This window comes from Microcaecilia unicolor, chromosome 7 (assembly GCF_901765095.1).
Source record: "Microcaecilia unicolor chromosome 7, aMicUni1.1, whole genome shotgun sequence".
Classification (NCBI taxonomy): domain Eukaryota; kingdom Metazoa; phylum Chordata; class Amphibia; order Gymnophiona; family Siphonopidae; genus Microcaecilia; species Microcaecilia unicolor.
The window spans coordinates 218036417-218056601 of record NC_044037.1 but is presented as its reverse complement, the minus strand read 5'-3'; the positions used below and the strand labels follow the sequence as shown (position 1 = coordinate 218056601).

The 20185-nt window shown below is 39.0% G+C and overlaps 1 protein-coding gene across 1 annotated transcript in view; it reads right to left on the bottom strand.

Moving 5' to 3' along the window:
* Nucleotides 1-20185, bottom strand: part of TTN (titin) — a 470266-nt gene that overhangs the window by 232304 nt on the left and 217777 nt on the right. Inside the window, exons 122-135 of the mRNA XM_030210848.1 lie at nt 19096-19305; nt 18914-18991; nt 17750-17776; nt 15864-15908; nt 12836-12862; nt 11986-12048; nt 11232-11285; nt 8745-8975; nt 7017-7082; nt 6669-6746; nt 6439-6504; nt 4771-4851; nt 1656-1739; nt 1068-1145 (exon numbers count right to left, since the gene is read on the bottom strand). Of these exons, the coding sequence (XP_030066708.1) occupies nt 1068-1145; nt 1656-1739; nt 4771-4851; nt 6439-6504; nt 6669-6746; nt 7017-7082; nt 8745-8975; nt 11232-11285; nt 11986-12048; nt 12836-12862; nt 15864-15908; nt 17750-17776; nt 18914-18991; nt 19096-19305 (1188 nt within the window). The remainder of the gene's footprint in view (nt 1-1067; nt 1146-1655; nt 1740-4770; nt 4852-6438; nt 6505-6668; nt 6747-7016; nt 7083-8744; nt 8976-11231; nt 11286-11985; nt 12049-12835; nt 12863-15863; nt 15909-17749; nt 17777-18913; nt 18992-19095; nt 19306-20185) is intronic.

The following is a 20185-nucleotide window of genomic DNA, read 5'->3' as shown; positions in this document are numbered from 1 at the left end:
CATCTGGACAATACACTACAATAACTGAGTTAGGTGGGGTAAGGATAATAAATCATAATTGCGCAAGAGAGAAACCCATCTTCCTTTTTTGGTGGTTGCATATGAAGGTTCATGGCACTGCAGCAAAAGGCCCTTATATGGCAGCCTGACTCTAAGTGAGACCACCACTAGGGTCTGTGGATAACATTTTTGAACTCAGGGAGGGACAGGAGCAACTGGGGACTGCTTCTGTCCGGTGACCTATACACCATCAATGATTCCTTTAGGTAAATTTGGGAGTGGTGGGGTTTGGGGGGGGCACAAATTCAAAAGAGAGGTGAGGGCATGGTTTAAAGTCTTAAGAACTACAGTGTCTTCAGGGGCTAGGAGATCTTTAGGAAGTTCTTTGTTAGAAAGAGTGGGACCCCCAGACTACACAGTGCTGACCTCTTTAATTTTCAGGACGCATTCGGCTGCACATACGTCTATGGTACCTTAAACTGATCTGCTTTATGGTAAAATAGCACATGATTTTGTTGTTTAATGTGCATTAAGGTACATGAATTGTGCACTATTCCCTTAGCACACATTAGTAACTACTCCACTTCTTTCTTAAGAATGGGAACTGGTATTTTTTCTTCTGGGACAACTTTCTTAGGTACCTCAAGATCTTTAAAGACAGAAGTAATTCTAAAAGGTTTTGTTATCCCTCATCCTTCTCCCCCCTCTTTTTTAAACATCCCTACCCCAGACAGTATGGCCATATAACACATGTGACCTTCTTGGCCCAATGGAAATTCTTTTCCACAGGACCAATAGCTGAACTTGGTGAGATAAAACCTTAGTGGGGCTAAGACATGGTCTTTGCTTTTAGGAGTATTGGACCTGACTTTACATGGGTAATACTGACAAAAGGGTGTTAAAGCTTTCTGCTATAATAAATTCTCCTACAAATTCTCTATTTATCTTCTTATTATTGGGTAAACCACAGTGGGAGGAGACATTCTTATGATAGGGCTAGTGTGACATCTAGGAACACTGTTCCTTCCCAACATTTACAAATCTTAGTCAACAGTTAGTTCATTTACCTTTGGCTGGTGGAGCTTCTCTTCTTTTAAGAACAGGTACCTTTTCTTCTGGGACAGGTTTCTTAGGCACTCCAGGAACTTAAAAAGGCATTAATTTTATAAATATTGAATTAAAATATTTTAAAATATTTTTTCTGACAATTCTCTAGCTATAGATTCTACATACTAATGAAAATATTAAAAACAACCACTCAGAGTTGCTGTTATTATCAAGCGTATTACACTGTAAAGAATATTCTAACATTGTAATGGACAAGTCTAAAAGTCTCACCATACATTTAAATATCTAATAGGATAGAGTGATGTAGGAGAGGCTGTCGATACTAGGCTAAAATGCATGGGCTTCTCCTATGAGCATAGCGCACAGAGCTTTTCCCCTCCCTCAGTGTTAGAATCTCTGATTTACTGCCAAATGGCAGTTAAATCACATCCTAATGTCTGCAATTAGAAAATGCACTACAAATTGTTTCAATGTATGTCAGTCCCTCACAGTATTCTTTTGGTTGTCTCACAAAAGACACTCAAATATGATTTGGTGCTATGACTTTTTAAAAAATGATTTTAAATGCTTTTCAGTATCAGTCATACCTTTAGTGGGTGGAGCTTCTTCTAATTCAGGAGATATGACATGTGCTTTTTCCCCTGGAACCGGTTTCCTAACCACTTTAGGTACTTCAAAGATTAATAGGGAGAAATATGAACAATATTGGTCAATATTATTATTAACAATGAGGTGATTAACACCTCTAAAATTGTGTCTTATATGTGCAACCAGAAGTGGCAACCAACCTTGTATATTTATGTCTACTTCAGAACACATTGGCCCAATATTCAAAAAGCACTTACACATTTGGATGGCAATTCTATAAAGAGGCACCTATACATAGGTGCCTAGAGGGTACCTATTTGGAACCTACTCTGTAAAGGAAAGTAAGTGCATGTATGTGTTTACAGCCAGAGCTGATGTAAATACTCAAGTCTAAGTAAATAATAATAATATTCCATAATTTACATGCTATAAGTCTGTGCCCCACCCACACTTCAAAACTTCACCCATGCCTATGTCCACCTTCAAAATATGCACCATCACATTTAGACATCATGTTATAGAATAGTGTATAGCTGGAATATTGCCATTTACATGTGTATTTACACACATATATTTGTATATGCTTGTATTATGGTGCGTGCTCGGGGCAGGACTACCTGGAAGAGTGAACATTGGGCTTACTGCTGTTCTATAAAAAAAACCCCAAATGTATAAGTGCTTTTTAAATAGAATTCACCTTCTTGAAACATTTACCCCAATTCTATAAATGTATGTGCCCAATTTTATGCTTAGCATGCAAAGTTGCATGGACAAGTTATAGAATAGTAATTTAACAATTAGTTGTTAATTGGCTTCAATAAGCATTTCTTGACTATAACTGGTGTTAATTGGTGCTAATTGGCACTAATTAGTAGTTATGCACACAACTGTGCTTAGTCAGGATTCTGTAAATTGTGTTCACAAAATTCATCACGTGCAACTGCAAGGGGGTGTGGATGTAGGAGGGGTAGGGCACCCACCGGATTCTATATAGTGAGCCTAATTGACACAGATTCCGTAACAATGAACGTAACTTAAAGCTTAATAAGCACTGATAACAGCACTTAACAAGTAATAATAAGCATTAATTGTCACTGATTAAAATTTAGGCACACAACTCGCTAAAGGCCAGATTCTATATATGGGGCCTAGAGTTAGGTGCTGAAATCCAGGTACATTCTAAAACTATGTATGTAACTTAATTGGCTCAACAAGCCAATCAGTATTGTTAACAGCACTTAACAAGCAATAATGAGCACTAATTGACAATAATTGCAAGTTACGCACACAACTTGGTAAGCAAATTCTATAATGAACTGTGCCTAAATGGTGAAGCACGCAGTTCAAAATAAATGCACGCAATTCAAAAGGGGCATGTTTATGGGCATTTCATTGTGTTCCAAAATTTACGCACGTAGTTATAGAATATGGCAGTTCATCTAAATCTACATGCCAGGATTTACATCAGGTTATCACTGGTATAAATAGGTGCGCACAGATTTAGGCACGGTGATATTGACTAAGCACATTCTATATACTGCGTGTAAATCTTATAGAATATGCTGAGGTGAAACCGAGTTCCACTTGGATTTTTTAGGTGCCATATATAGAATCTGCCTTAAGTGTATTCTGTAATGAAGTATGCCGAACTTCTAATGTGTGCAAGAAAAGAGGGGCATGGTTATTGGTAGAGAAATGGGTGTTTTGTGGGCATTCCAAAATTTGCGCACCTAGTTATAGAATATAACTCAGTGCGCCTAAATCTACATGCTGGGATTTACGCCACATTTTCATTGGTGTAAATGGATGCATGTAGATTTAGGCGTTGATATAATCAACGAAGCGTACTCTATAATTGGCGCCTAAATCAAGGCAACAATTACAGAATACGTATAGTTGGCACTGATTTCAGTGCCGATTTTTTAGGCACATATATAGGATCTCCCTCTACAAGCTTAACTGCCTAAATTTAGGTGTAAACATTTATGCCAGTCATTGAGCTAGTGTAAGTTCACTTGCCTAAAGTTAGGCGTGTGAATGTTGACTTACAGTAGTATTCTATAATGACAATTGAAGACTCAGGGAAAATGATCACAGTTCATATTTTTAAAAAATGTAGTTAATGCTCCTTCATTCTAATGTTCATCCTCAGAACTTGTCATCTGTATTGTCATTAGAAGGCAGCACATCGAAAATTATATCAAGCAGTCTTTAAAATACCTTCTTAATATACATAATAGAGTCTTTAGAACTTTGGACTCATTTTTCTTAGTATTCCATTTTTTGGACATTGCTCGTTCTTCCCTCTCACTCTTCAATTGCATACACAATTGCCACGATAGAATTCGTGCTCAGCACGCATCATCCCAGTGCCTATGAGAATTATCCCAATAATGGCAGATGTATAATGAATTATACATCTGTCATTGTAACAAAAGGGACATGGGTGCATTTCAGAATCAGCACCTACTATACGTATAGATGGTACATAAGTATATAGTCACAGATATTCAGCCACTATAAAGGGCAACTTTATAAACCAGGCACTCACATTTACTTACTTGTTACATGTGTAAATATACACAGAGACAACATATATACAAGTATGTGTGACATACATGCTCAGATGGCAATATTCAGCCTAAGTGCTATTTTGTAAATACCCACTTAACTTACATAGTGGATATTTACAAGGGTGCATACACAGGGGAATAGTATGAACAGGACATAAGCTTGCTTTATGCTCTAGTCATTGTCTGACTGAATTTTCCAGATATTAGGAAATCTTTTGAAATGTTTGTTTGGATATTAAGTCACAGCTTTATGGAATTCTTTCTCCATTGCTTTAAGGAGTTTGGCTAATTATTTATCTTTTCGTTGAATATTAAAAACTTTTATATTTAAAAAAATTATTTTTCATAAATTTATGGGTATTTGATGTTTGGGTAGATTATGTTCCATCATTTGGAATGCCAAACTATATTTTATATCCGTATATTGCCGCTAATTTTGCATAACACACTTTCAATGGGTAGATGTCCATTCTACATTAATCCTCTTAACTGGTACTTTTGAAATCTGAGCAGAGTTTTTAAAACACTCTAATATTCTTACCTATTGAAACTTCTTCTTTTCTGTGAACAGCAGTAGTAGTCACCTTCTCGTCAGAAACAGACCACTCCCGATCTTCTTGTACTGAAAAGACAGTGCTCAAATTTAGTTCTGCTATTCTAAGATACTGTTTGTAATACGTACAAAACAGTCATTCAGTATCACACACAGACAACTGAAGTACTAACATATCCAAAATATAGACCAAGACATCATAATCAATAGAACAGAACTATATGTTAAAAGATTTTGGGACCCTTTTACAAAGGTGCGCTGAAAAATGGCCTTCGGTAATGTAGACGTGTGTTTTGTGCACGTGCAGAATCATTTAAAAATTTTTGCCGAAAATGGACGTGCGGCAAAATGAAAATTGTGTATTTCTCTCTCCCTGCGCCTCAGAAATGTTTCCTTAACCCTGAAGTAAAAGAGCAATAACGAAAAGTGTTCATTTCTGTGATTAATACCACATTTATTAATGTGCACTAAAGCTTCAGGGTTACAGTGCAGTAATAGCCCATATTCATGAGAAATGATGGCAAAACTTCTGTGTTTAACTACTGGGGGCATCTTTTGCAATTCTGAAAGGTCTGTCATGTAGTTCCTGCAGTGAAAAGCCTGTTGCCGTATCTTAACTACACAGCAGATAATGCCAGATGTAGTTTGCTATATCTGTTGTGGTGGCCCTAACTTCTTTGCTCATCTGCCACATTAGCAATTCTGGTTTCTCAAAGCCACGATATTTTGTGGTTCTGAAATAGTTGCTTCAGTTTATATACTTATGTGATCACTGTGGCATTACTGGAGACGTTGGACTTTTCTGTATGAAACTGAGATTAATGATCTCTTGAACCATTATACTGATATTTGTTGGCTCCTGAAGCAAGCATTTTAGCGTCGAAACGCAGATCTGCGTCAATTCTTTGTTAGCTTTGGCAAATAAAGAACCTTTTTGTTTACCCTTGTGTTGGAATCGGATTGGTCCTCCCCTATTTCCCCATTGTTTTTTTATGTGTTTCTTTGCATTAGGGGAAGATCGTTTTTTTTTTAATGCTCTCATATTAGCATGATCTCCATATTACATAAGGTATAGTCCCCAACCATTCTCCTGCCCAAAATTGAGTTTTTCTGTGTTACATGAGTATGTGTAATACAGGAATTAGTATATGCTGGTAGTGCTAATTCCCTAATAGTTAATGTAGCTTAGCAAATTGGAGCCTTACTATTTATAAACTCTACAAACAGATACAATCTCTCCATCTCTCTGTGCAACTGGCCCTGTTTACTAAGCCGTGCTATAGGCACGCTAGTGTTTTTAGCATGCTGTAAAAATTAGTGTGCGCTAACGCTATAGACACCCATAGGAATATATGGATGTCTTTAGAATTTAGCATACACTAATTTTAGCACGTGCTAAAAATGCACCTTAGTAAACAGGGTCCTTAATATCAATATTCTTCTTTGAGCATTATGACATGAACATTTTTTAATTTCTTTTTTGTCTGATTTAATTGCATATCAAATTACCATTAAACTGTTTTTAGTGGTCCATTTGGTTACCTATAGTGGTGTATTTGATTATTTACGTATAGTTTCAGGTTTTAAGTATAGAAGAGGCAGAGCTCAACGCTTGAAAGAAGGTTGTATTTGTTAAAATAAGATATAGATTTATACCTCGCTTTTCTGTAACTTCTTCACGTATCTGAACTGGTGGTGCCCCCACTCTTGAAACTTCATGTACTGAAAAAAATAAATATATTTCTTAAATTTTGTGTCATTCTTGTAAGACCAAAATAGCTCTGCATACAAATTGCAAACAAAGGTTACAACAAAGAAAGTATGAGAATTGTAAAGAAAAGTTAAGATAGCCCACAATAACTGGCAAAGTTGCAAAACAATGATACCTCTAGAACGTGTGACTTCCTCTTCTGCCAGTCTCCTGGTTCTTTCGACATATTCATCAACAGGTTTCCGAGGAATTTCTGGCAATTTAAAGACAATTCATTTACAGTATTTTACATCATATTATATAGAACTGCGTCGTCCTGCTAAAAATTAAACACTGGTGCTTAAATAATCAATTCTCTTCTATGTTCCATTATTATCACTGTCATTATTATTCAATATAGAGAGAAATTTTAAAATGAAGCACCTAAAACTGTGCATAAATATGTGAAAGTAGGCAAATATGCACATACATTTCAAATCTGCCTCAGGTTTCAAAAATATGTAATACAAAATTGATTCTCTACCTTCAGCTTCTTCCTCTTCCCATTCCTCTGGTGTTATTTCTGGCTCCTCTCTCTCCGCAACTTCGACTACATAAATAAAAAATACATATACTTTGTTGAATGTTAAGACAAAAGCCCAGAAACCATTATAAAATAGGCTGCCACTGCGCATCTTCAGGACACCTTAATGGAGACGCCCAATTATATAATTGCCCCCAATAGAAACATAGAAACATAGAAACATGACGGTTCATAAAGGCCAAATGGCCAATCCAATCTGCCCATCCTCCATAGCCACCAACTTTTCCTAAGGGATCCCATGTGCTTATCCCACGCTTTCTTAAATTCCGACACAGTCCTCATCTCTACGACCTCTACTGGGAGGCCATTCTAGGCTTTCACCACCCTCTCCGTGAACAAATACTTTCTTAGATTCCTCCTAAGCCTATTTCCTCTTAACTTCATCATATGCCCCCTCATTCCAGATTCTTCCTTCATTTAAGAAAGGTTCACATTCTGTACATTAATGCCCCTGAGATATTTAAACATCTCTATCATATCGCCTCTCTCCTTCCAGTGTATACATGTTGAGGTTCCTGAGCCTGTCCCTATATGTTTTATGTCCAAGACTGCTTACCAATTTTGTAGCCACCCTCTGGACTGACTCCATCCTGGTTATATCCTTTTGTAGGTACAGTCTCCAGAATTGCACACAGTACTCTATATGGGGCCTTACCAGAGACTTATACAAGGGCACTATCACCTCTTTGTTCATGCTGGTCATCCCTCTCCTTATGCACCCAAGCATCCTTCTGGCTATGATGTGCATAAATTACCCCAGTTGTCAAAGGGAAAGAACACACAAACTTTCCTTTTCATAATGACTCCACCTAGAACATTGCAAGCATTTACACCTGGGGACTGCTCCTGCCCAAGCCCAGTAAATACCAGGGAATTGCTAGGTAGGCTAGGGAGGACCTAAGGGAAGTTGAGGGGTGCGGGGTCTTCATGGCAGGAGGATGTCACTCAGGAGGGTTTCGGGGTGGGGGATGTCATTTAGGGGGCCTCTGGGGCAGGGGGATGTCATTAGGGAGGGAAATGGGGAGGTGCAGCTCCTGATTGTGAACGTTGGCCTTTTAAAAAAAGGGCCAGGCTGCACTGGGCCATGGCTTTGTGGGCCGATGCTCCTGGGATGGTAAAATAATGATGCTTGTAAGATTGGTCATAAGTAGAGGTATTCTTGAATCATGGGAGTAACTAACCTGTGTTATTGAGCTACAGTGGCGTAGGAAGGGGGGGCGGTGGGGCGGTCCGCCCTGGGTGCACGCGCTGGGGAGGGGGGGGGGTGTCGGCTTGCTGGTTCCCTGCTCTTTCTGCCCCGGAACAGGTTACTTCCTGTTCCGGGGCAGAGAAAGCAAGGAAGCAGCAGAGCCGACGCAGCTCCCAGTGACGTGCACTGGGGGCGGATCGGCCCTCCCGCCTGCCCCCCCCTGAAAGGTAGGGTGCATTTCGGGGGGGGAGTACACCTGGGGGGGAGGGTGCACAGCGGTGACCCGCCCCGGGTGTCAGGCACCCTCGCTATGGCACTGTTGAGCTAGCACAGGTTAGTCACTCCCACAGTAAATGAACATTCAGTAAAAGCCCAACTTTTACCTCACCTTAATAACTACTCCCCCTTAATGGTTTACAATGATAAGAAGAGTGAAAAAGGATCAGAAAGGAAGCGTGTAACATGAACATATACTCTACCTTCTTCTTCAGGGTATTCTTCCTCTTCTCCATAATCTTCTTTTACATAATATTCTTTTCTTTCTTCATAAACATGTTCTTCATAATATGCTTCTCCCTCACCATAGGCTTCTTCTTCATAAAATGCTTCTTGTTCATCGAAAATGTCTTCCTTCTCTTTGTAAATTTCTTTTTCTTTAATTATAGCCGCCACTACTGGTACTTCTTTTGCTTTCTTGGGAACCGCAGGAACTTTCAAAACATTCATTTAAGTTAACATTCAGAATTTACAAACGATACTTAAACATGAACTAGAACACCAATCTACAGGGCTGACAAAATGACTATTGCGAAGTTAGACGGTAACGCATTTATGACACACACACATTTACAATGCAAGTCTTTAACAATGCAACAGATTTGCATTCTTACTGTGACAAACATCAGTTAAAACAATTAAACACTTAAAACAACCTTCCATTAAATCATTAAAACATGTTGAGAACCAACAAAAATATGACCCGAAACAGAAAATATTTTGGAACATCAATCAGATTAGTGCTGGATTGGTTGATTATAATCCAGTGTGGTTCTTTTTTTTTTTTTATCTGTCAAGTCACAGTTGTGAGTGAAATAAAAGATCATTGAAGCTACAATTTATTAACACCTGGTTAGTGCGCACATTTCAGAGTTATCACAGGATGCCTGAGCGCATCCCATGGTACTCTATTTTCTGCTGTGTTAGGTATGCATTAGTGCCTAACACAGTTTAGTAAAAGGATCCTAAGACAGGATATATGAGTGCTGTAATAATCATTTATGCCTTAGTGTTTTCAATCTACTGTGCTTAACCACATGTCATAATTGGAAATGCAAACATTTTAACATGTTGCTATAGGATTGCTATGTGAAATATAAATTATGGGGTCCTTTTACTAATGTGTGTTAATGGATTTAGTGCATGCTAAATGCTAAGAAGCCCCTAAAAGGATCCCATGTATATTATTTTTCTATGTCAAAGATGCAAATCTAGGATGGAATGGTCTTGGGGAATATTGTAAGTAAATAACAGGAATGACTAGTAAGAAATATGATTGATGTAGAGACAACTAAGAGACAACAAAAGAAGCAGAGAAATATGTAACACAAATCATGAAACCTACTTAGTTGACAAACAGATACCATAATTCACAAAGTTATCAAAAAACTATTGACAACAAACAAGATACAAACTGCAACATACTTTGATGAAAATGAAGATGGTAGTTTCAAAGACAAATACATATTTGGGAAGAAGTGGCTGTAAATATTATTCTGGTTATTGTTAAGGCATCTTTGTTAAAATCTTTAAGAGAAGAACACTCAAGAGACAAAGAGAGAGGAAAATGTATCGCAATTGCAGGAAAGATGGGGATAGTAAGATACACTTTATTATCATACATATGCGAAAGAATGATTTGTGAAGAAAAGAAAGGTAGAAGAAAACCAAAGCAACTAAATCAGTGGCTTGTTTAGAAGCAAAAAAAATGTTTCCTCTGTGCCTGGTTTTCCAATACTGCAGCTGAGAGGACTGATGAATGATGATAATCCTAATAACATATTGATATTTGGTGTGATAGTGTAGACCTGCCAAGTTATTGTTGATTGGCACCTAGAAGATCACATTGGTCAAGGATGACTCCAGATACGCCAGATAGAGGGTCATCTTTATTTTGAAACAGGGGGGATGGGGTGTCTGGGTAACCACATGCTTGAAGTGGCCCCTTATATCTATGGTTGACATAAAGGGGTGGCAACTGTGGCTGTCTTGATGTGTTGAACATGATATTTCTTTTTATAGGCCAAGGTACATGTTGGGGAGCAATTTATAAACCTGCTAGATGGAAATGGTGAAGGGAGGCATGCAGGACTGGTCATGGTTGCCTAGGTCAGTCCTTCTCAACCCTTTCTCAGAGGCTCACATAGCCAGGACAGCTTTGAAGAATCTACATGAGATACATTTTCATCCATTAGAAATCCATTATATGCAACTCTATCTTATAAATAAACATTGTGGTAATTCTGAAAACATGACTGGCAAGGTGTGCCTCCAAGAAAGAGATGAGGAGCACCGACCTATATTATATAACCTTGTTTAGGTTGATAAAACCCAAAAGAGAGAGAGACAGAGACAGAGACAGAGAGAAGATATATCACATTCACATGAAAGATGGTAATGGTGATAAAGGCATGTAGTTAATACAGGAGTTAGCATGCACTAGCTGTCATATCAGTATGGTAACAATTACTATGCTTGTGTGCTAACAGTGTATGCTAATTCACACGTTAACTGCTTAGCACACTTTAATCAATGGTCCCTAAACTAGTCAAATTTGGCAACTGCTTGAATATTTGTTTTAATCTGAACATAGCCCAATAAGTATTTCTATCTAAAAACTATAAAGTTAGTGGGACTGACTTCTAAACATAAAAATACCTCCTTAGCTGTATATTAGAATTTGCTTTTACCTTTTCTTGGTGGCACTTCTTCTACCGAAGGAATAGGAGCTGCTGGAACTGCATCTGAAATTTTTAACCAATATTACAATACAATTAGAGTCCATGAATAATTATCAACCTCCATCAAAAACTATTGGAAAGTAAATTAATACTAGGTCATATAGCTGACATGAACATTAAAAATAATGCCATCTGTTCTGGCATCCTTTTTCACACATGTTGGGCTAAATGCAAACACTGAAACAATACGGATAGGAGCAATTCTATATGTTGGCACCTAAATTCAGGTGTCAAAGTGCACCTAGTTTATCGAATAGTAGTGCTTACATACGTGATTTGTGCCAATAACTGGGGACTACACATAAGTGTTAGGCGCTATTCTGTAAACAGTGTGCCTAAATTGCTTAGCATATAAATGTCAGGGGAGCATACCTGTGGGTGGAGCATGGGCATGTCATGGGCGTGTCACTAAACAATGAATTCAACATAAAGAACTCTATCAGTTGTGAGCATTGCATGGCGCACTTAGATGTGCCCACTTATGCCAGCCACTGACCTATTGTAAGTAGGTGTGCCTAACATTTGGCCTACCAATGTGTTTCTGTGGTAATAACTTAGGTATGCCCTTAGGTGGTTAAAGAATTGGCACTATGCATGCCCCTTTGTAGTGCCTAAAATAAGGTGCCCAACTATAGAATTGCTGCAATACTGTTTAAAAATGCTCATGCAGAAAACTGTGTTGTAGTTTTTGAAAGCACTGTACCTTTAACTGGTGGAACAACTTTGGCTGCTGGAACGTCTTTGGGTACTTTTCTAAGCTTGATTGCTTTAAAAAGAGATTTTATCCAAAAAGTTTTGTTATATCATCTTTATTAATAAGGACTGAAAATAATAGAACTCATCTAACAAGGAGGGCGATATAAACTTGAGGAAAAGTAAGACGTACTAAAGCACGGAGATGTTTTCCATAAGGGCTAGACATAACAAAAAGCTAATAACATTGCTAGTAGCTACTTTCTCTCAGTCTAATTCAAGTTCTAGCACATACAATGCAGGCCCATCTAATTTTTGGAAGAACCTAGGCCAAAACATTATTAAAACCTGAACAAAGATGCCGAAATTAACATTTAACACTGCTCAGAAACAGCATCTTTTCACTTTCCTAATTTTTAACAAAGGTCCCCCACCAGCAAAGGTAGGTAACGGCGGCGGGGGGTTGGCGGTGGGAGGCGGGGGTGGGGGTGGTCAAAGTTGTTGGTGGTGGTGGTGGCACCGGCGGCGGGGGTTAGCAATGGCGGGGGGGGGGGGGGGGGGTTGGGGGCACCGGGGGGGGGGCTAAAATGTGCCTCACCTCGGGCTCTGGACCCCCCTCCCGCCGAAGTCTGGCTACGCCCCTGTGTTTACTAAGCCACGCTAGCGGCTGCCCATGCCCTAATGCCGACACAGCCCATTCACGTTGAATAGGCTTAGTAAACAGGGGGGCTATATTAAATTACTATGCTATCAATATATTTGGTAAATAATGCAATTAATTCAATCCATAGAAAAGCATCTTTTATTAGATTTTAAGGCACAATAGCTGAGCAAGATGTAAGTACTAGCTGTTATAGTACCTTGCTTTGGCTTTTTCGCTTCTGGAACTGGAAAAGAAAAGAAAAAAAGAGAAATGGTTCTTAGATTAAAAAAAAAACAGCATGTATTTAATAGGGATGGGCTGTCACTTGCATTGAAATGTCCTTCCCAATAGAGGACGCATGTGCGATGGTTTGTGCATGCATGCACTATTGGGAAAAGGGTATGCACTCTTTCACAGAGGGGTCCTTTTATAAAGGCAGCTAGTAGTTTTAGGGCGTGCTAATCATTAGTGAGCACTAAATGCTAGTGATGCCCATAGAAATATATGGGTGACTCTAACATTTAGCACGTGCTTATTTTTAGCATGCGCTAAAACGCTAGCGTGCCTTTGTAAAAGGACCCCATAACACTCTTTAAGAAAAGGGCACCCTCTTTATACATACCCCAAGATTCTATAAACATTGCCCAAATTTGGACGCAATCCTAATTTGCGCGCACAACTAAATTAGTTAATAAGCCATTAACCCTCAATAATTGGCTGCTAACAATCAATTTTTGGCATTAATTTGCACTAATTTGGAGTTGAGTGCGCAACTGCCTATGAGCGGCTCTATAAAGAACTACGCCTAGTCTCTTGTGCGCAACCCAAAAAGGGCACGGCCATGGGAGGGGCATGAGTGGGTCATGGGAATTCCCAAAAGTTACGTGCAGTATTACAGAATTGGGGGATGTATGTCCAACCTGCACACTGGGATTTATGCCTGGTTTCAACAGGCATAAATCCTGGCACCCAAGTTTAATCATGGGAATTGGTAAAATGTGATATTCAATATATGGTACTCATCCCAGAGTGCACTTTACAGAACAGCGCTCAGTGCCAATTTTTCCCGGTGCCCCAATTTGGGCACCATTTACTGAATTTGGCCTATAGTGTGCACTCCTTTCCATAGGGTATGCACTCTTGATGACATTCATTCTGGAACAAAAAGAACCCTGAAAAAAGCATGAAAATATTTTGACTGCCCATCCTTATTTTAGGGCTTTTTTTTACAAAGCCGTGCTAGCGATTCTCATGTGACAAATGAGAGGAAGCCCATAGGAATTGAATCGGTTTCTTCTCATTTGCCACACCACAAATTGGTAGTTCGGCTTTGTAAAAGAGGCCCTTAGTATTTAACATATGCTTATATTACCTACTCCAAACGAATGCTGACTAAAAATATTAGAATCTATATTAAAAAATGTTTATCTGGCTAAACTGAGAATTTACCCAGATAAATGCCCAGGGGCTGATAATCAAAAGCAATTATGTGTTTGCCATATATTCAGCTGAACATGTGTCCAGGCAAGTTGCATTGAATATTCAGCTAAAGTTATCCTGGTTGTCTTACTAAATACTGACATGATTTTTCATACGTTTGAATACTTATTATATGCTACACTATCGAGAAAGAAACTAAATGTTTGAATGTTCTATTTTCTTGTTTAGTAAAAATTTTAATTAAATTAAAAACAATATAAGTTTTGGTCATATCTTATGTTTCCTGATCTATCCAGAGCCATGCAAGTGATACAATTGCCTTTTTGGTTTTCAAATTTCAAGTTTTGGCTTTGGGAGATACTTTTTTCTTTCAAAATCTGTGCAAATGTGTTATAAAATTTGAGTCTAAGAATTTTGGGGGTCTTTTACTAAAGTGCTCATGCTAAAAATGAGCTGGTGCTAAATGCTGAGATGCCCATTATATTACTGCAAGCTAAAAATGCTAGCGCACCTGAGTAAAAAAAAAATTCCCTTTGTCTTTTGGACCCAAATCATCTAAAGAATTTTCTAGAGGTGAGAACCTCATTAGAAACAGTTGTTATGTCCTCTCCTATTTGAGGGGTCCTTTTGCAAAGGCATGCTGAAAAATAGCTTGCGGTAGTGCAGGTGCAGGTTTTGGGTGCACGCCAATCCATTTTACAGCGTGCCTGTAAAAAAGGCCTCGTTTTTTTCCCGAAAATGGACGTGCGGCAAAATCAAAATTGCCATGTGTCCATTTTGGGTCTGAGATCTTATTGCCAGCTTTAGACCTAGCGATAAAGAATTTGGGTGGTAATGACCTATGTGCGTCAGATGCCACTTGGAGTACGTCCGCTATGCGCACCAGAAAATAAAAAAATATTTTTCAAATGTGCGTAGCAGGCACGTGCCAAAATTGAAATTACTGCAAGGGCCATGCAGTAACCTGGCAGTATCTCCAATTTGGCGCATGTTGGGCCACAGCATCCCGGCAGTATTTCCCACCTCCAGCACGCCATCATATCTGGAGCTACAAAAATATATTTATTTTTGTAGGGTCGGTGTGTACCCAGCGGTAATCGGGCAGTGCTACATGCTGCCCGGTTACCGCCGGGTTAGTGCTGGAGCCCTGTTACCTCAATGGGTGGCAGTAAAGGCTCTCCCCCAAAATGGCCATGTGGCAAGTACTTCACTTGCTGCACGGCCATTCATTAAAAAAAAGAGAGATCTACCTTTTACCTGTTGCGGTACAAGGGGGCCTTGGCATCTGTCAAAAACACACATCGGTGCCAGGGCAGGCCCCCTTTTGCCACAGCTTGGTAAAACTGGCTCTAGGTGCATTAACGTTTTAGCGCACGCTAACAATAGAGACACCTATTATATTCCTATGGGTGTCTCTATTTTTTAGCTAATTTTTACCGCACACTAAAAAGTTTGCGTGGCTTAGTAAACAGGGCCCAAAAATTCTAGTCTCTTTTCGATGCTAAATGTTGTGTCCTACTCTGGAAGAGACATCCTATATTTTCCTATTATAATGGAAGGCTACGCCTCCCTTTTCATTGTTCATTATGCCCCCAATTAATTCCTTGAAATATGTTTTTTGTAATATGTTCTTCCTAATGACATATGTGTTTGAATGATGTTACCTTCTTGTTTTTTTTTATTAACTTTGGAATGAGTGTATTTTCATTAATCAAGTGTATGCTTGAATATTATTGGAAATTTGAATAAAGATAAAAATATAAAATAAAAAAAACAATATAAAAGATAGATAATGTTAATCTTACCTTCAACAGGCAGTATTAAAAATGGTAGTTTTGTGTCAGGTACATCTGTGAAAGTAAATTTTCTTGTTAGTATGCCATAATGAATTTATACATTTTAAAAATCAAGAAAATATGTAAGTGATTTTCCTTATCAAATCATACTATTTTTCATTTTGTTTCTTTTTTTTAATAAATACAAGGAAGCAAAAAACAAATGACTACATAAGGGAAGAGGTTGAATTTGATAAATCACTGATAAGTCACTGAGCTTCAGAAAAGGGGCCTCCACTGACTCTGGCTCGTGTTTTTGAAACGTGCCAAGGCCCCCTTTTACCACAGTGGGTAAAAATCAGGATTTTTTAAAGAAATGGACATATGGCAAGTGGGTGGGAGCACTTGTTGCCACCCATTGAGATAGTGGTAAGGGCTCCCCGCTACACCAGCAGTAACCAGGCAACGTGCAGCACAGCCCGATTACTGCCAGGTACACACCAGCACTACAAAAACAAAAATATTTTTGTAGCACAGAAAATGGCACAAAGTGGGGGTGGGAACTACCTCTGGGCTGCTGCGGTAGCCTGACAGTACTTCCCTTTTAGCGAGCGGTAAGCCCGCATTGGGCTTACCACCGCTTTGTAAAAGGGCCCCTGAAAGATGGTACAGAAGAACTAAAGGCGTCCTTTCACAAAAGTGCAGTAAAAGTTTGCAGTTACCACATATTAATTGCAGAAATTAATGTGCAGTAACTGTAAAGCATCTAGGGGTATGTCCAGTATTTTTGAATACAGTTAATGCAGAGACAAAGTATTATCACACTTTAACTGCATTGTAGGTACTGCAGACATACTTACCCCAGATTCTATATAAGGTGCAGCAAGTTGCGTGTGTTAAATTGAGCGCATGCCCAATTTACACATGCAACTTAAGTGACTAACAAGCCAATCAGTGATTGGCAATAATTGGAATTTACGCACACATCTTTTTAGGCGTATTCTAAGAGGCTCGTATAAATTCTAATGTGCATAGCTGAAAAGGGGGTGTGGCTACAGGAGGAGTGTAGGTGTGTTGGGGGTGATTCTCAAATTTACATGTGTAGTTATAGAATTTGGGGGAACCATGCCTAATTTGAACCGGGTTTTCAGTGGCATATATGGCCACTATGTTTTAGATGCCATTTACAGAATCTGGCATTTAGGGGGTAACTTTATAAAGTCATTTCCATGTGTGTGGCCATGTGGAATAGCCTGTAATAAAATTTCAACTAACCTAAAAGAACAAACATTGATATGATGGCACATACTTTGCTGATAGGCATGTACAAGGGCTGAGTTGGGTGGAGTGCAGGCAGAGTTTGCTAGTATGTGTGTAGATGATAAATTATGCTAATTTAGGCAAGTATTTAAATAATCTAGGTGCAGGTATAAATGTCTGCACCCTGCTAGGTAAGTGCAATTTCTGCTGCATAGGCTGGTAGTTTATACAGACACATGGGTACCTATGGGGCTCATTTTCAAATGAAAACGAGCCCCTATGTATCTTTATAAAATAACACTTATCTAGGTGCTTACTTTTCCTTTTAAACTAGGTGCCCACCAATAAAGTTACCCTATTAATGCCACCAACTGATGTGGCATTAATTGATCTGTGCTATGAGCTGCAGTAACAGTGACTGCACAGTAAGTTACCGTGTGCTGACTGCAAGGTACAATCCACACACAGTCTACACCCATTTCCCACCCCATTCCAAGCTATGCATTTAATATGTTATTAACACAATGGAATTAGCACGCGCTAACAATTAGCATGCACTAGATGCTAAGAAGCCTGTTATATTCCTATGGGTATCTTATTATTTATCGCGTGCTAATCATTAGTAAAAGGACCCCTTAGATATTAATTTTTCTTACCTGAAGGTTCTCCTTCCAGTTCTATATCTGTAAGAAAACAAAAAGGTTTTTTTTCTTTAGAATGTTGTTTTAAATACTTGGAAATGATGACTCTCATTCCAGTATATCAGTAGGTCTCAACCCAATCATTGGGACACACCTCTTCAGTCTGGTTTCCAGGATATTCACAATGCAAGAGATAGGTCTGCATACAATTGAGGCAAAACATGTAAATCTATTTCATGCAAATTCATAGTGGATATCCTAAAAATCTGACTGGTTGCGTGAATTTCCAAGGACCGGGTTGAAAACCCCTGCATTATTCTTTGGGTTTCTATTCTATTATAAATTGCAAATTTAGGTGCCCTTTTACTAGAGTGTTAAGCCTTAATGTGTGCTTAGCACAGGAAAAACAGGCTACTGCAAGGCATGTTAAATTGTATTGCGGTATTTTGCCGGTTTGAACGCGGTAACCCACTCATTACTTAATTCAAAAATATCTTTTCCAGGGGCCTTTTATTGGCAGAGAATGGGCGTGGAAGCATTAACCAGCTAGACTGTTAGGATTTCCGCACGCTAACTGGTTAACACAGGGTTAATGTGGGGGCACTGGAATAGGTTAATGTGGGGGTTAATGTGGGGGCACTGGAATAGGTGCTCCCACCTTAACGTTTTGCAGGTATCATATGCTAATGGCAAAATTAGCGCACAACCTGCAAAAAAAAATCTGAGCTTAGCATGCTGAAAAGTCTTGCATTAAAATGTGCTAAGCCCAGATTTTACTGCACCTTAGTAAAAGGGCCCTTAAGTATTTATTTTCCAGCTAATTATACGGGGGGGGGGGGGGGGGGGGGTTGGAGGGTACAAAAACACCTGTTTGAATTTTTTTTATTGAGGTGTTTTATCTGTAGTTATCTCTTAAGTCCTAAGATCAGATACCTTAATTATACAATACAGTACCTATACCTAAGGACTCGATTTAAATTATACTGTTCAGTTTTATAATGTTAGGTTAGACTCATTATTTTGGTATCTCTACTAAAAACGTATTATAATGTTGTATCATGATGGCAAAATTGCTAGTATGCTACATCACTGCATCTTAATCATGAAATCTGGCACAAGAAACAAGCAAGTATGGCCATCAGCTTCCTGTCCTGACATGCATTCTGAACTTTCACTAACCTTTGGTTGTCAGGTAGAGTTCTGCAGTGCTTCTTGCTTCACCTCTTGGTTCAAGACGAGCAATTACAGAATAAACCCCTACAGCAAATAAAGCACTCAGATATTAGTTTTCTGCATTTTAAAGAACTACTGTGAAAAAAAATCCTCACAGGATCATTCTGAGAATATTTAATGGAAATTACCTTCATCTTCAGCAGTAACATTGTGGATTGTCATAAAATGACGACGGCCCACATTTCTAAAGCTGTATTTCTTGCTTTCAACAAGTTCTGTTGCACCTTTATACCAGTTGACAAATGCATCATCAAAGGACACTTCACACTCAAATGTTGCTGATTCATGCTCACTAACCACTATATTTTGTATGGACTTGGTGAACTGGATTGGTTCAGCTGTTCAAAGAAAAGATAATACTAATTATTCATCTGTAATACTTCCATCTCATTCTCATGTGAAATAAACTTCTCACATGTCCTTATTCAATATAACATATATAAGATACATCTCACTGCTCTATCTGAACATTCAGTGGAAGCCACTATCCAGATATGGCCACTGAATATTTGGATTTTTTTTTACCTGCAATGGCTGCCATTTGAAAAAAAATGCTGGCCATTTCAGCTTTGATACTGGGGGTAAGAAATCATGACAAAGATTCCAAACCACTCTCACAGTATCTAAAATTTGTGCCATGTGCAGAGAGACAGTCTAGATGTTTTAAGAGTCATTAGGAGTTCTAATTATTATGGAGTTGATATTCAAAGTAATTTAAATAGCCAGAAATGGCTCCTGGCCATTTACCAGTGGCGTAGCCAAGGGTGGGCTTGGGTGGGCCCAGGCCCATCCACTTTGGGTTCAGGCCCATCCAGTAGCAGCACATCTATAATGTGACTGGCAGGGATTCCCAAGCCCCACCAGCCAAAAACTCACAACTGTCCCTTCTGCATACCTTTTAAATAGCAGATCTTTGCCTGCAGCAAGCAGCGGCTGATACATACTGTTCGCACCGGCCCTGCAGCCTTCCCTCTGATGTATTCTCGCCTTTGCGGAAACAGGAAGTTACATCAGAGGAAAGGCTGTGGGGCCAACATGAGCAGTGTGTATTAGTTGCTGCCTGCTGCCAGTGAAAATCTGCTATTTAAAAGGTATTCAGTGAAGGGCGGATGTTTGAGAGACCATATGGATGTAGACAAGAGAGGGAGAGATGACATCACTTGTGGGACAAGGCGGAGTACTTCTGCCCACCCATCTTGGGCCCAGGCCCACCCAAAT